At 36.7% G+C, this 14,898-nt stretch overlaps 3 protein-coding genes across 3 annotated transcripts; 2 read left to right on the top strand and 1 right to left on the bottom strand.

Annotated features, from left to right (window-relative positions):
* LOC18778525 (V-type proton ATPase subunit e1) lies at positions 569-3,212 on the top strand. The gene is made up of 4 exons (XM_007212276.2): positions 569-678; positions 813-959; positions 1,916-1,963; positions 2,842-3,212. The coding sequence occupies exons 2-4, from the start codon at positions 862-864 to the stop codon at positions 2,906-2,908; spliced, it is 213 nt and encodes a 70-aa protein (XP_007212338.1). The 5' UTR covers positions 569-678; positions 813-861; the 3' UTR covers positions 2,909-3,212.
* On the top strand, positions 3,864-7,437 carry LOC18779351 (cell division protein FtsZ homolog 1, chloroplastic). Its single transcript, XM_007211679.2, has 6 exons — positions 3,864-4,266; positions 4,690-4,789; positions 5,002-5,231; positions 5,985-6,152; positions 6,409-6,642; positions 7,028-7,437. The coding sequence occupies exons 1-6, from the start codon at positions 4,006-4,008 to the stop codon at positions 7,295-7,297; spliced, it is 1,263 nt and encodes a 420-aa protein (XP_007211741.1). The 5' UTR covers positions 3,864-4,005; the 3' UTR covers positions 7,298-7,437.
* LOC18778653 (transcription initiation factor TFIID subunit 6) lies at positions 7,734-14,476 on the bottom strand. Its single transcript, XM_020562785.1, has 13 exons — positions 14,292-14,476; positions 13,854-14,059; positions 13,337-13,423; positions 12,488-12,589; positions 12,288-12,396; positions 11,879-11,982; positions 11,663-11,797; positions 11,489-11,584; positions 11,216-11,340; positions 10,517-10,649; positions 10,185-10,310; positions 9,980-10,091; positions 7,734-8,339 (listed from the first exon to the last, which is right to left on the bottom strand). The coding sequence occupies exons 2-13, from the start codon at positions 13,977-13,979 to the stop codon at positions 7,975-7,977; spliced, it is 1,620 nt and encodes a 539-aa protein (XP_020418374.1). The 5' UTR covers positions 13,980-14,059; positions 14,292-14,476; the 3' UTR covers positions 7,734-7,974.

The raw sequence follows: 14,898 nt of genomic DNA, 5'->3' as shown, positions 1-14,898 counted from the left end.
GTGACCAACGCAGAAGGGTAGAAGATGTAGCTAAAGCACACCATGAAGAAAAGTCGTTCACACTGTCATTGTTGACAATCCAGAGCCACAGTATCTATCTCTCATGTCCACAAACTTTGACGGTTTGTGCTTTTTCAAAGTAATTTACCTAATAATTGATATGCAAATCGGGACCCCACCAACCAACACTCATTAATAAGATTGATAAGGTCAAAGAATACACACAAGTTCCATACCCACCCACGTAAACCATTATATTTGCCTTTGGGTTCTTAATAGCCCTTTGATTAATGAAAATGTTTAAAGTTCAATAATTTCTTTATATTATTAGACGGTTGGATTGAACCCTTCAATACACCTTATGAAGCTCAACGCAGACTCCTCGTTGTCGAAGGTCCATTCAGGTTGGGCTTCCCAACAAACTTTGGACCATGGGCTTCATAAATAAAAACTAAACGTTAATAAGCTCATTTGAAATAGAGTTGTGCACTTTTTGGCCCAAAAGTATATTGGGTTAAATCTTGGGTCCGAGTGTGTTTTCTTTTGAATTAACAAAAAAGCCTCTATCCTTCGGATGGACCCACGACCCGGCGTTCCAAAATCGAGTGTAAGATCCCCAAATATTTTTCGTTTCTTTTAATTTCTTTTCCCACACTTTCTCGGCAGCCAAACAGGCCGGTAGGGTTTCCATTTCTTGTTTCATTCTGAATTATTTGCCCTTTATTTTTTCTGATCTAGCTAAATTAAATTATTCAAAATTTCAAATCCTAAATCGCATTCAATTTCCTTTTTGTTTCTCTTTTCTACTGTAGAAATTGAACTTTTCTGGTTGTGTGCATCGAGATCGAAGAGAAATCCAACATGGGGTTTTTGGTAACGACCTTAATTTTCCTTGTGATTGGGATCATTGCTTCTCTGTGTACCAGAATTTGCTGCAACCGAGGACCTTCTACTAATTTGTACGTTTCCCCATTATCCAATTTCACTGTTTTCTTTCTCATTTCTTCTTTTATTGTTTTTGGTTGTAGCTCTTAAATATGTTGGGTCTTTTTCTTTATGTACAATATGTGTTTAGCTGCTGAATTTGTTAATTTTAAGATCACACTAGTCTTACAATTTAAGAAATATTTGGTATTGGGGGGCTTAGGATTTGATTCATGTCAATATGCTTAGATGTTGTTCAATCATACATATGATTAGGGATTTCGCTATTGAATTAGTTGCAGTATTAGGGGACGCGTTTATGCTTTGTTACAAGTTAATTGGTTGAATAACTGCTCATTTATGCTTATTTATGACTTTGGTGAATTATGCACTTCTTGTAATGTAAAGAGCTTTTTTATACTGGGGAACTTGTGTGGAAACTGGGTGAATTTGGTTAGTTGGTTCGTTTGCTCTATGTTACAATTAAATGGTTTATCTGTGTGTACTAAGACTCTCGATTGTAGATTCCAACCCATTCATGTGTAGATGTAACTCGAAACCTTCATTCCACCTGGGGCCATCTATAAGCCACTGGCGAGGGGGCTTTCAAGGCCCTTGGCCTCGAATTGTTCAATTCTTAGTTCTTTGTTAAGACATTTTGTTTTGTTGAATATGATTGAATTTATAAAAATACGTAGTCTTATTTTGTTTTGTGAAAATAACAAATTCAGCTTAATATATTTGCTTTCACAGTTTCTAGTTGATCTTGTATGTTATGTCTGCTTACGAATGTGATAATTCAGAATATCAGTTCGTGAAAGTTTATTGTTCAGCGTCTAAGAGTGGTTTGAGAAAATATGTGGTTTGATTTGGTTATTTTGTCTTGAACGTATTGATACTTTTCTCCTTGTTAATACTTCTTTTTGCTTCCTTATTTATCTAAACTCATGCTTTTCTTGTGCAAAATACTGACCTTTATATTTTTATGCAGGTTCCATCTAACATTGGTTATTACAGCAACAATCTGCTGCTGGATGATGTAAGTTTTTGTGCAAGATGTATATTGTATCTCTTTTTTCTTTCATCGGTATTAAGAAGGTTTTTCATTAATCAATAGGTAGTGGAACATAAATTTGTGCCAAACGTCCTATATAAATTTGTACTTGTGCATCTTAACGTCCTATATAAATTTGTAGTGTGCATCTTTGGACTACATTTTTGCTGTCTTGCATCTACGCTGTGCTTTATACATCCCTGTTTGAGTGCAAGAAAAGGGCGTATGGCCCGAAACAAGCAGTTATGCTCAATTATTGGATTATTTCCATTTTGTTCTCACCCTTAATATTTAACGAAGCGTTTGGAAAAACAATGTGTATGTTATATGCTTCACATTGAAAATCCTCCTCCTCGGAGGCCTATAGAGCTTAGCCCATATAGTCATTTGACTCATTGCAACAGCCAATCCACCCCCAGCAGTGACATTGTGTCACATCATGGTGGAGGACTTGTTCCAAGTTCCAAGGGGTAGAGAAAGGAAAAAACTGAATCTTCTTGTTTCAAGTGACATGAAATAAAAAAACCCCATGCCTTCCTTGATTCGTTAGACTGCATGAATGTGGTGGCGGCAGTCATGTTGTTACAGTGATAGCTTAGGAAGAGTTTGTCATTGTGCTTGATAGTGCTATTGCCTATGAGGTTAACTTTCTTTCTTTCCTCTCCTGCCTTGATATGAAGATGTAAAGACTCAATCGGTGCCTGTTGAGTTTATGTATTTTCTTATTTTGTATAATCTGTTACTATGTGGTATTGATGAGTGTTTTTAATCATTATTAATCTTTGATACAATTTCTTAGTGTAATGCCCTTTTCTTTTCACCCTTAATCTTCCTGACATCATTTTATTCTTTGGCGTTGTTAGGTGGGCAATTGTATATCTTGCACAAATGAAACCACTCATAGTCCCTATTCTAAATGAAGGAGAGTGAAGTTCTGTTTCGAAAAGCATAGATTGCCATATTGGTTACGTGCCAATCGGATTATGGATTATCTTCAGAGAACAGCAAGTTTTAGTCCAATTGATTATTTAGCATCTTCTGGTGTTGGATTTGTATGTAAATGTTGGAGTGTCAACTTTGAATTTGTTTGGCATTGTTGCCCTACATCACCTGCTATTAAATGTTATATGTACCCTCATTCATTTAGAATTCACTGTCAGACAGTATGAAAAGTATAAATGTGATTGGAATGGAATAAGTTATAGAGATCGAATGAGCTGACAAGTTTGATTTACTCGTGTTGCCAACTTTAGCCTATGAATGATGCTTTAGGCTTCTGTTATTTTTTTCCTACCCTCCTTTGATTGTCATCTTAGATTTTCAAGTTACCTATGACCAAAAAGAATCCAAATTCCCAATAACCAAAAACCTCTTAATTTATTCCTACATGGTTTTCAATGATCTCAATTTCATACCCAACACATAATTTGAAGATCCTTTTAAAAGAAAACAACAATTATTTCATAAAATCCACATATTCGAAATCGAGTAATGCTATATTACCAAAACAGAAGTGAAAAAATCCAAATTATGGGCAGAATTGAGGAAACTGTTTTTTTTATAACTCTAGTATTGTTGTTTGAGTTCAGCTTTGTTGTGAAGGTTGGATAAGTATGTTTTGGATGTGATTGTGTTGGCTTGGGATTGTAAATTGAAAATTGAGTTTTGTTTAAAAGATAGGTAGATGATAGTTACACTCTCAATTTGTCATTCTATAATTCAAAAGTAATAATTTTATTATATTTTTAAAGCACTCAAAGGGAGGAAAAAAAAAAGTAGAAGGAGAAAATGAAAGATGAATTTTGAAAAATAAAATAAAATTTGGCAAAAAGAATTAGAGATAAAAGTGTTTTTGGTGCAACAAATTGTGGAGTTGTTTGCTTCTTTTACTTTTTTGTTTGTTTTATGCATAAAGTGACCTGGAAATAACTCCGGAAACGAAAACGATGCATTTCTATTTTTGTAAAACCCTAAAAACCCAAAACTCATTTGTAAATCCTTGACTGAGAGAACCAAACACGAAAACGATGGCTACATGGACAAACCCAAACGAGCTAATCTCAACGACGTCGTCGACAATTCCCACAGCATTTCACCACCATAAGGCAGTGCCTTCCTTCAGGACATGCATTTCTCTAAGTAGCAAAAGAAGAAGTGCACTGAAACGGCGATGTTTTGGAGTTGTAAGCTGTTCATTTGCACCCATGGAATCGGCCAAGATTAAGGTGGTTGGGGTTGGTGGCGGTGGCAACAATGCCGTTAATCGCATGATTGGCAGCGGTTTACATGTGGGTTTTCCTTTTACTTTTTCTGGGTCTCTGCTCAAAGTTTGAACTTTTCTCTCTCTGTAACAGGAAAATAGGGTATTTTGTTTGAAGCCCATTTCTTAATGTGCATAAATTTTGCTGTTTATATATCTCAGTTTGTACATTGTTTGTATTTTAAACATGTATCTCTTCTTGGGTTTTTGCAATGTGTTATAATTGCCTTACTGTACAAACCCACTTCTGTTTCATAGTTGTTAAATAACTTTGATTTTTCTTTTTCTTATTTGTTTCTGGTACTGGATTGGCTTGATTGAGTAACCAACTTTAGCATGGCATGGTAATTTAGGCCTAAAAAGGAATTTTCTGAAAGTAGTGTTAGCAATGCCTTGAAGATTACTTGCAATGATTTGATTACTGATGGTATGTTGCTTATTTTGACATTAGGGTGTTGATTTCTATGCCATAAACACGGATGCTCAAGCACTATTACAGTCTGCTGCCGAGTACCCACTTCAAATTGGAGAGCTTTTGACTCGTGGACTAGGTCGGGCACTCTCCTTTCGATATAGGAAATCTCCATAATTTATGTGGGCGTGTACATTTATATGTCAATTCATGATGTATGTATGAATATAGTTATGTAGCACCACATTTTATATTTGCACCTACATCTGGTGGTGTTTACAGTATCACGGATCTGAATTTGTTGTATACTCTATGGGGTTCTTTGATTTCAATCATTTGATAGAGATGCAGGTACCGGTGGGAATCCACTTTTGGGGGAGCAAGCAGCTGAGGAATCAAAAGAGGCCATTTCAAATGCTCTGAAGGGCTCAGATCTTGTGTTTATAACAGCTGGTATGGGTGGAGGCACAGGGTCTGGTGCTGCCCCTGTTGTTGCACAGATATCCAAAGAGGCAGGCTATTTGACTGTTGGTGTGGTTACCTATCCTTTCAGCTTTGAAGGGCGTAAAAGATCCTTGCAGGCAGGTGTCAATTTGGTCCTTATTTTTATATCTTACGTTGGCAACTTCATAAGTGCATACGAGGGATCTCTATTAGTAAATACTTGATGCACTTCTCTTGAATTGTATAAAATCAAATGTTTCCTTTCCTAATATGCTTAGATAGTTTATTTATATTATGAGTTTATTACTCACTACTTAGCATACACATCTTCTTAGCCTGTTGTTATGTTGTTTTGAATGTTGTATTCTTTAAAATCATTCTATGAGACTTTCATTTACATTAGTTGAATAATTGATTCAGGGGGTAGCAGAATCAAAAGATCTTCATGTCATCTTGACCAATTTAAAAATCCATGGAAGTTGATGTGACTGTAGTTCTTCTTTAATGGTGCTTTTGGGCCTTAGGCCGAACTACGATCGTATCCTACTTCCCTATATCTAAATCATAACTGAAAGCTTTTACATTATCTAAAGTTAACTAAACTCTTTTCAGTTATTGATTGTTTTTTCCATCCATTATGAGCATTGAGGAGAATTCTTACATGCATTCATTGGCGTCAGGATGATGTGTATGCAGGCTCCAAATTTTGACATAAAACCAGTATTTCCGTTTATCATTGACATGCATATAGATAAGATTATATGTTTACCAGTATTATGGATTGGAGAGAATTATAAGTTTTTAAATGTTCGGCATTATCTAAATCATAGTGCCACTTTCTTTGTCATCCAAATTTTTAAAAATTGTTGTCTTGTTTTTGCTTCTGTCAGGCATTCGAGGCCATTGACAAGTTGCAGAAGAATGTTGACACTCTTATAGTGATACCCAATGATCGCCTTCTTGATATTGCTGATGAGCAGACACCCCTTCAGGATGCTTTCCTTCTTGCTGATGATGTTTTACGTCAGGGAGTGCAAGGAATTTCCGACATAATCACGGTGAGTACTTTTTTGAGATACTGAAACATATCAGAAATTCTAATTTATTGACAACTAAATTCAATTAAGCATAGCCTTGCCCTATTAATAGTTACATTATAATCGGTTAAATACATGATGATTTGTGAATAAGAAAGGAGTGAGATGCTGAAACTATTCCAATTATTTTAGAATAGCTTTATTTGTATACTTTTGGATTTGAATCATACAGTCACCATATTCTGATAAATTAAAGTGTTGTTCCCTTTATTTGCAGATACCTGGACTGGTAAATGTGGATTTTGCAGATGTAAAGGCAGTTATGAAAAACTCAGGAACTGCAATGCTTGGAGTAGGGGTTTCCTCCAGCAAAAACCGTGCAGAAGAAGCAGCTGAACAGGCGACTTTGGCTCCTCTGATTGGATCTTCAATTCAATCAGCTACTGGCGTAGTGTATAATATCACTGGAGGAAAGGACATAACCCTGCAGGAAGTCAACAGAGTGTCTCAGGTACACTTCAGTGTTTTATGAATAATTTAATCTCGAAGGCCCTTATAATTTTCTGTTTATTTAAAAATGTAACAAGAGCGTTCAATTTATTGAGAAGTGCACGTTCTTGTATAGATGCTCCTTTCCTCAAAAAGTTTCATGTATTTATGCAACTGTCATCAGTGTATGTGATATAAAATGTCAGTCTTTCCCCCAAAATCTTAAGAGAAAAGGTAATAAGTTCAATATGCTCCTCAATTAGTTTTGCAAATTGTCCTACCTCAGTGTTTTTTTTTTTTAAAACGAGGGGAAGTTGTAAATTTTTGCTTGTGGTTGGTGCTGGTGACAGTTTTTTATTTTTCCCTTTCCAGTCTAATGAAGTTTGCATATTAATGTAAATTTTCAGGTTGTGACAAGTTTGGCAGATCCTGCTGCTAACATAATATTTGGAGCTGTTGTGGATGACCGCTACAATGGAGAGATCCATGTGACTATTATTGCAACAGGCTTTTCACAGTCGTTTCAGAAGACACTGCTAACAGACCCCAAGGCAGCAAAGCTGTTGGACAAAGTAGCAGGGGGTCAAGAAAGCAGGGGAATTCCCCTTCCCCTGAAGTCCTCAACCTCGCCACCCAGCAGTTCATCAAAGCCATCTCCCAGAAAGCTTTTCTTTTAAATCAGTTTGTTGTTTTTTAGTCTCTTGTGCATTTTACCTTGTAATGATATTGAAGCTCCGATTTATGAAATGTCATTACTTTTTATCCATTGTCCTTGTCAAGATTTAGCGCGAATAATAAACCTTTTTAAGAAACGCAACTAGTGACTATAAGGTGACTAAATTCCTATTCTATTTTTCAGCCAGAAACTGTATAAGGGGACTAAATCAGTAGCTACAAATATAAGTAAAACCATGATGTTTCAATCCCCTTTCCTCATGAGAAGAAATATGTGTTTTTTTTTCTTTGAAGTAACAAGGGTGAAACTTATACTGTCAAGCACATCGATTCAGCACCATTCGACAGCATAGAACCTTAATGCTCATACTGCTGGGGTATGGGAACTTTGTGAATCTTAACGTTATGATTGTGGTATGCAAGTTGCCATTAGCTGTATTCTGGTATCAAAATTCCAAGCAAGGTCTGTAAGTTTAATTTATCTAATCGTTAGGGCCTGAGATACGAGTACAGCCACTGGAACCTACAGATTACTTCCAATGTAAAAACCAAATAGTTTTGGTATGGACAGATCTTTAACCTACAAGATTTTCTTCTTCCTTCCACAAAAGAATCAGAGCAGTAAAACATATGATTTACACGTTCTTGAGAACAATAAGTACCACTGACCACAAATTAATCACAGGAAAAGAGACAACTCTGATTTGGGCATAAAGGTGAACACACTTTCACCAAAATATTCAAACAGGGATGCCAGTAAATGTCCTGCATCCGTCTCCTCTTTCCACGCCTGAGCAAGAACTGTAGAACCCTTTACCATTTGACCACTGACCTCCCTTCCTGACATGTGTTCCTTTGGTAACTGGTGTGACATGGATGGTAAACCAACATTTAAACCCCCAACAGATGAGGAAAATCCACCTACAGCCCCTTGCATGTCAACTTGCATGGAGTTCATTGGCATTGCTCCCCCTGTGCCATCGGAAGCTAATTTTTTGAGTGGTGGTTGCTGCATCAAGTTGTCTGTGCTTGCTTTGCGTTTATCTTGAATGAAAAGAAAGAGGTTAAGCACAAGGATGATATGGGACAAAGTAGATATTCAAGTTAAATGAGGTAAATCTCGTCACCATTTTCAAACCTTGTTCAATAGAGGCTAAAGCTACCATGTGAATTGAAAAACAAATGTGCTGTATATTGTTGTGTATGTAAGCAGATTGCTCTTACAAAGGAACCATAGAAGTTCAATTATACTCCAGTTGCATATGTTTGACCCATGCAAGGCACACCCAGAGAACAGTACGCATGTGCACAAAGAGAGAAAGCTTCCAATAACATAAAAGAGGCATTTTAGATTTAAGTATTCAATCAAAGTTACAGGTATAATTTCACCTTTTCCATGTTCCTTGAAAGTTCGAAACAACAAAGACTAGCAGAACATTAAATCCAACGACCAAAACCCTTCAACAAAGGGGTGGAGCTGAACTGTAAGGTTTGGGTGGGGGGCCGGGCGGTGGTGTGCCCGAAATAGAAAATACAAGTATGTCAAATACATAAGTTTTCAAGAGTTACGTGTTAGAGCTAAATATTTCTAGCTTAGTATGTCTAATTTATTTTAGAGGGGCCATTAACTTAAATTAAAAATTGTCTATTACTAGTTGTATGTATTATATGATATATTAGAGGAGAGATGAAAAACTGGGGGGGCCAGTGCCACTGCTTCAACAGGTAATTCATACCATTTTGAAGTTTCTTCTAATCACACCCTATTTCTTGTCAACTCTACAAACACACACAAGCTGCATGTGCAGACCTAGGCCAAACAGAAGCAAACTAACACCAAATCTAAAATCCAACACGCTCAACCTACATGCAAACTACAAAAGCATGCAATATAACGATTCTGTCAGAATTACACTTAAAAGCAAACATCTGACATCCCCACATTTATAGGCCATGACGTCACAAAACACATCAATCCCAATCTTTTTGGTAAGGTATATTTGGCCTCATCATGTGGGTGGCATACACACTATACCATAAGCGCATACATGCATCACCTTTCCCTGCCTTCAACCATCTTCCAAAGGAAGACAATTACAAGTCACACTACTGGCCATTAGAAACTCTCTTTTCAATACATCCACAAATACGATCTTGCATCACACAGCAATGTAAAAAAAATACACATACAACTCTGAATATATATAATATATATAGGGTTCCCTTTTTTTCTTGCAAAAAAAGGGGGGATGCCTTGGGGCCTCACTCTGCATTGTAATTCAATTTTTATCACAATCACTTTAGTGTTTATCAAAAACACCGTGTTTACCTATATTACATGATTGCATTTAGTTGGGCCCGAATGCAATCCCTTTCTTCTCTTATCAGAGAGGAACCCTCTTCTTAAGTTCTTCTGACACCGCACTCAAAAACACTGTGTTTACCTATATTACATGATTGCATTGAGTTGGGCCCGAACGCAATGCCTTTCTTCTCTTATCAGTGAGGAACCCTCTTCTTAAGTTTTCCAATATGTGTCTGTGTGTGTCTGTGTCTCTGTGTAATGTACACATAACCCTGAATACTGGACGCACATCACCGCACACACACAGGAGCACTATGAGGGGATCAGTGTATCTTCAGGCATGTAGCATAGCAACTAAACAAGTTAAAGGAAGGCATACTTGTCATTGTTGTCGCAACCCTTCCCTTGCTCTTCCAAATGGCATGAGCTGGAGGAGACAACAAACTGTGGAACATCTTGAGCCGATCATGCATGCATTGGCCAGCCGCTTTCTGGAAGTGGCTTTGTTAGTTCCATGTCATGTCAATTTAAAAGCAAAACCCATAAACATAAAAACAAAATTCCGATTTGAAATATGAACTCACCAGCAAGGCCCCATAGACACGCCAAGCTTCATGCCTCTTTATTTCATTCTTTGGCTTCTCTAGTATCATTTCTGGTTCAAGAAGTTGCATATACGAATCAAGATTTGGTAGTATAAGTAGACGAACCTGCTCAAAGTTGAGAAGCATGGCAATTAGATCAAACCAAAAAAAAAAAAGATGTTTCCACTAGGTTAAGCAGAAAAACACACAGAGACAATGAAGGCAGCCACAACTAAAACTAGATGCAAATATGCTAAGAAACCATGTCCAACACCAAGACTGCAGCCTTATTAGAAAATCCATGTAATATAAAAGCATGCAGGAGAGCATACCACACTAGGACCAAGGGCTGCTAGCCCTTGAATTGCACCATAATGCTGAGGTAATGTTTTTGTTGGGTCCAAGAAAGCATGAAGCAGAGTCCTTGTCAAACGTGGTTGAAGATTGTGATAAACATGCCCAAATCTGCAAAAAAACACTGCTAATAAAAAGATAGAAGTATCTCGATGTAATGAGTAAATTTTATAATGCTCAGTATCTCATTGTTTTTAAAGAGTCTTGATATCTCTGCGTGTTGCCAAATTACTTAGCAAACTAAATTACCATAGGTAATTGGTCACAGTGTCAGACAAAGCTTTACTAGAATGATAAATTCCACAGGCCAAGTCAGCTAGATCAGCTGAAACATGGTACTTGGTCTATGGAAATGGAGCCCTGACTAAAATGTACAATGCACATGTGTTAGACCATATAATTAGTCAATAATGCCATATACACATGCCCCCTTTTAGCTCTATATGTGTAATTTTCTGTTACAAGAATGACCTTGAGGCAATATGGACAAGATTTGCCAGGACCCAGTGGACATGATAAACCAAATTGAAATTAATAATAAACTTTTCTTCTTTTTGGTACACATATCTTACTTGATAGTTTTCAAATACATATATAGCACAACATTGTTATATTTGTTGCACGTGTCTTTGCCTTAAACAAAGAAAGAGGTTTAACAAAATAAAAAAAATCTTCACCTTTTGCAAATTGAAGAAACCAGGTTTGCGGTAAAGTTTCTAAGTTCCCAGTGATTGTCAGTATATCTATTCCCTAATCTTTTGGCAACAAGGCAGGTAATAACAGATGGCATCAATTGTTGTAGCTGGAACAAATTACAAAATTAGATAGATAAAATCTCACTTGAAATGAAACATGTAAGTATCAGATAGACAAAGACTATAAATTCTTCTGAAAGGTTATATGGCTATAAAACCTATGTACTTAAACAGTTGATAGAATTAAATGCTTACATAAGGTTCAATATGTATGTGAGGATTTTGAAGAAGGCTCCGGACAAGGCGCATCAAAGCAAATAGGAGGGGGAAACTATTCAAATTCCTTGTAACCTGAGATGATTGCAGGAAAACATCATGTAAAATACGTAACAAAAAGTAATTAGACCAAGATACCATCAGAATGACTACCTCATCAGCAATAAAGCATGTGAAGTAAGGAACCAACGCATGGAGTCCTGAATCTGTTGCCAAGCTGACTAATGCTTCTTTGAAGAGGGTGGAACTAGACCTGCGAGTAAGCTCTGTAATCTTCTCAAAGTAAAGCTGCAGAGGCAACCACAGAGAAATTATGGCATTTAATAGTATTTTACGCAAGGTGCTTACAGAACATGGAAAATAATATACCTGAAGTTCCCTTGACAGTACATGCTTAACAGGCAATTTAATGTCTACAGGGATTCCATCTTCCTTGTATTCAGATTTTTTCACATCAGAGTACGCTGCTAGTGCTACAAAACAAAGCATTATGGCAATCCAAATTACTATTGATGGTAAAGTTAAAATTTCAAATAAAATAGGTCATACATAAGAATGCAACACAAAGATTATTGCAAACTGTAAGTAAATTATTAGACAGGGTTCATATCATCGTAAATCAGAAGTGAACATGATTAAACAGGTTTTATGTAATCGATATGCAAATGATAATTCAATGCATGATGCCTGCCTCAGCATGGTGGTCTAGAATAAGAATTTGGTAAAGATCAGATCCCTAGTTAGCCAAGCAATCTTGCACATAACTTTAGCAGGATACCTTCAATAGGAGCATTTTCTGGAATTGCAGGTTGAACGCCTTCAATTGCCAGCCAGTGAGCAGTAACTGATACACCAAGAGGTGCTCTTGGTAAAGGTGCTTCAATGACCTATAAATATCATGCAATATATGAAACGTCAAAAGATAACTAGTAAATGTAGCATAGAAAACCATGTTTAAAGTCATCAATAAGCTCTTACATCTTTAAATTCCACGTCATTGTCATCGATGTAGAACAAATCCTTATGTCCCGCAGCTCTCTTGAACCTCAAAGGATCTCCAGAGGCAAAGCCATATATCGGCTAAAGCAGGTAGAAGACAAGGAATCTTTTATCTTTTTTTTTTTAATAAAGAAAAATGTGAAGATTGAACACAAAATTAAATAAACAAAATCGGAAAATGAATGAAGGCCAAGCTTTTCAAACTTAGACCTTGTCAGCACAGTATCCACATATGAGACAAACATAATACACTTATAGATGTTCAAGGAAGCACCGAAGCACACACCCCTAAAAAAGCAAAAGGGAGCAACGGTTGACAAAGACATGTGGAGAACTTCTTCTCCACCACTCTACCCATCACGTGAAACCCGTCCCACATTACACCAGACTGCGTCACATAATGTCACCCTCAGGAAATTGTCTCAAGATTTGATTCCTTATTAGAGTACTGAATCCATCTAGCATTCCTTTCCCATATACTTTATATTACAAGTCCCAGGAATCATTTTCTGTTTGCTGTCGTCCAGACTTACTTCCACGAAGATTCCAGAGGGTTCTCCCAAAAAGACTACAAGTTCTAACATGTGTCCTCGGTCGCACGGACATCATAATACTAATCATGCTACAGACTAACAAAATGCATAAAACAACAGCTTCCAACAAAGAAGCTCAAAGATTTGACTTAACAGAGTTTAAAAAAACAAACAGAAACAATTAATAAGCTTTTAGAATGAAGGAAAATCAATTTTTCATTTCCAACTCAAAGAAAACCATAGAATTAAACAAGCACAACAAGGGTAGTCACATCTGAATAACAACACAGCTTACCTCCACATTTCTTAATTTAAGTGCACTATCCACATCATCTGTAGTCAGAACAGTTCGCCTTGAGTGTCGCATGCATTTAATTGCCTCCTGCAATTTTAAAATGACAACCATTTATTTCCTTCCTCACAGGCTCTATATAAATGGAAAGCATACACCACATAATGAGCTCAACCCTCATATTTTCTTCATAATCTACCTTAATGAAGAAAACAAGAAGTTGCTGCTGTAGTTGAATCTTACCTTAACTTAATTTACAACTTTAAAAAAAATAATTTAAAAAAAAGTTCAGGGGATATTTTACACAATTAAGATTTTAGGGTTATATTTGGCAATGAAAGATAAGAATTTACACATTAAAACACTGGGGATATGTCTGATTCCTCTATCCAAAGCTAGCAAGTTCTTCTATTTTTGTGACAACTAAAGGTTGAAAACTCCACAGCACTACAAAATGACAATTATAACTAAATAAAATTTAAGAAAAAGCTTTCTGTAACCGCATTAACCAGGCAAATACCTGCATGATCTCTCGGACCCGGTACTCGACATCTGGGGTGAGAGCAAGCGCGACATCGGGGGACAAATTGGAAATGCCAATGCTCTGTGCTACGACCTCTATCGCTTCTTTAGGCACATTGCTCATTTTTATTGTTTTTTTGTTTGGTAATTTTTTTTGCTTAATTACTTCATAAAGCTCTTGCACCAAAGGCCACCCCACTGGTTCTGCAAAGCAATTATTAAAATAATAAGTAAAACCCTACTTCGTTACGGAGCTGGGTATGCTATTTTCAAGCAATATATACATGAAATTGAGATTAGGCACAAAGAAAGTCGCAAAAACTCATCTGGGTTCGGTCAGCTTGATGATTATGTATTTATATGTATACCAATATAGGTTTACATATTGCTCAAGGCAATTCAAACTGTAAAGAGAGAGAATTTTGAAAAGAAGTACCTGAAAATGGCAAGCCAAATCCGAGTTGGGGTCGACTGTCAATTATGGACGACGAGTTCCGGTGAGGAAGTTACAGGCTTAGAGCCATGGTTGTCAGTTCAAGAAAGTGGTTTACTGGGCTTTTATTTATAGGCCTAACAGTCGATGAACCCAGTCATTCATTACCTGACTGGACACTAATGAGAATACATAAACCAATTTGGGCTAACAAGGAAAGAATTCTTTTTTTCTTTGTTCATCGGTAGGACTTGGAGATTTGGAACAAAAAATAAAAAAATTTAATATAAGCGATATTTAGGGAGGTGGATTCAAACACAGAATCTAGAGATAACTTTGCTGAGGCCCAAAAAATCCAAGGTTAGGCCCAAATGAATTATCGGGCCAACGCAATACCTTATTAAGAAAAAACTCGATTTGGAGCACACGAAAGTACGTCATTCACGCTTTCACGAGCCACGGCCACGTGCCATACCAAATAAATATGCAATTTATCACGATAAGAATTAAAATGAAACTATAAAAGGCACTAGCTCTATAAGCCCATGCTAATTATTCTGTCAAGCATTATATCCCACTTCAAAGCGACAAAATTCAAGCACGCCAAGCA

The sequence above is a fragment of the Prunus persica genome, chromosome G4, assembly GCF_000346465.2.
Source record: "Prunus persica cultivar Lovell chromosome G4, Prunus_persica_NCBIv2, whole genome shotgun sequence".
Lineage (NCBI taxonomy): Eukaryota > Viridiplantae > Streptophyta > Magnoliopsida > Rosales > Rosaceae > Prunus > Prunus persica.
This window is presented reverse-complemented; position numbering and strand designations above follow the sequence as displayed.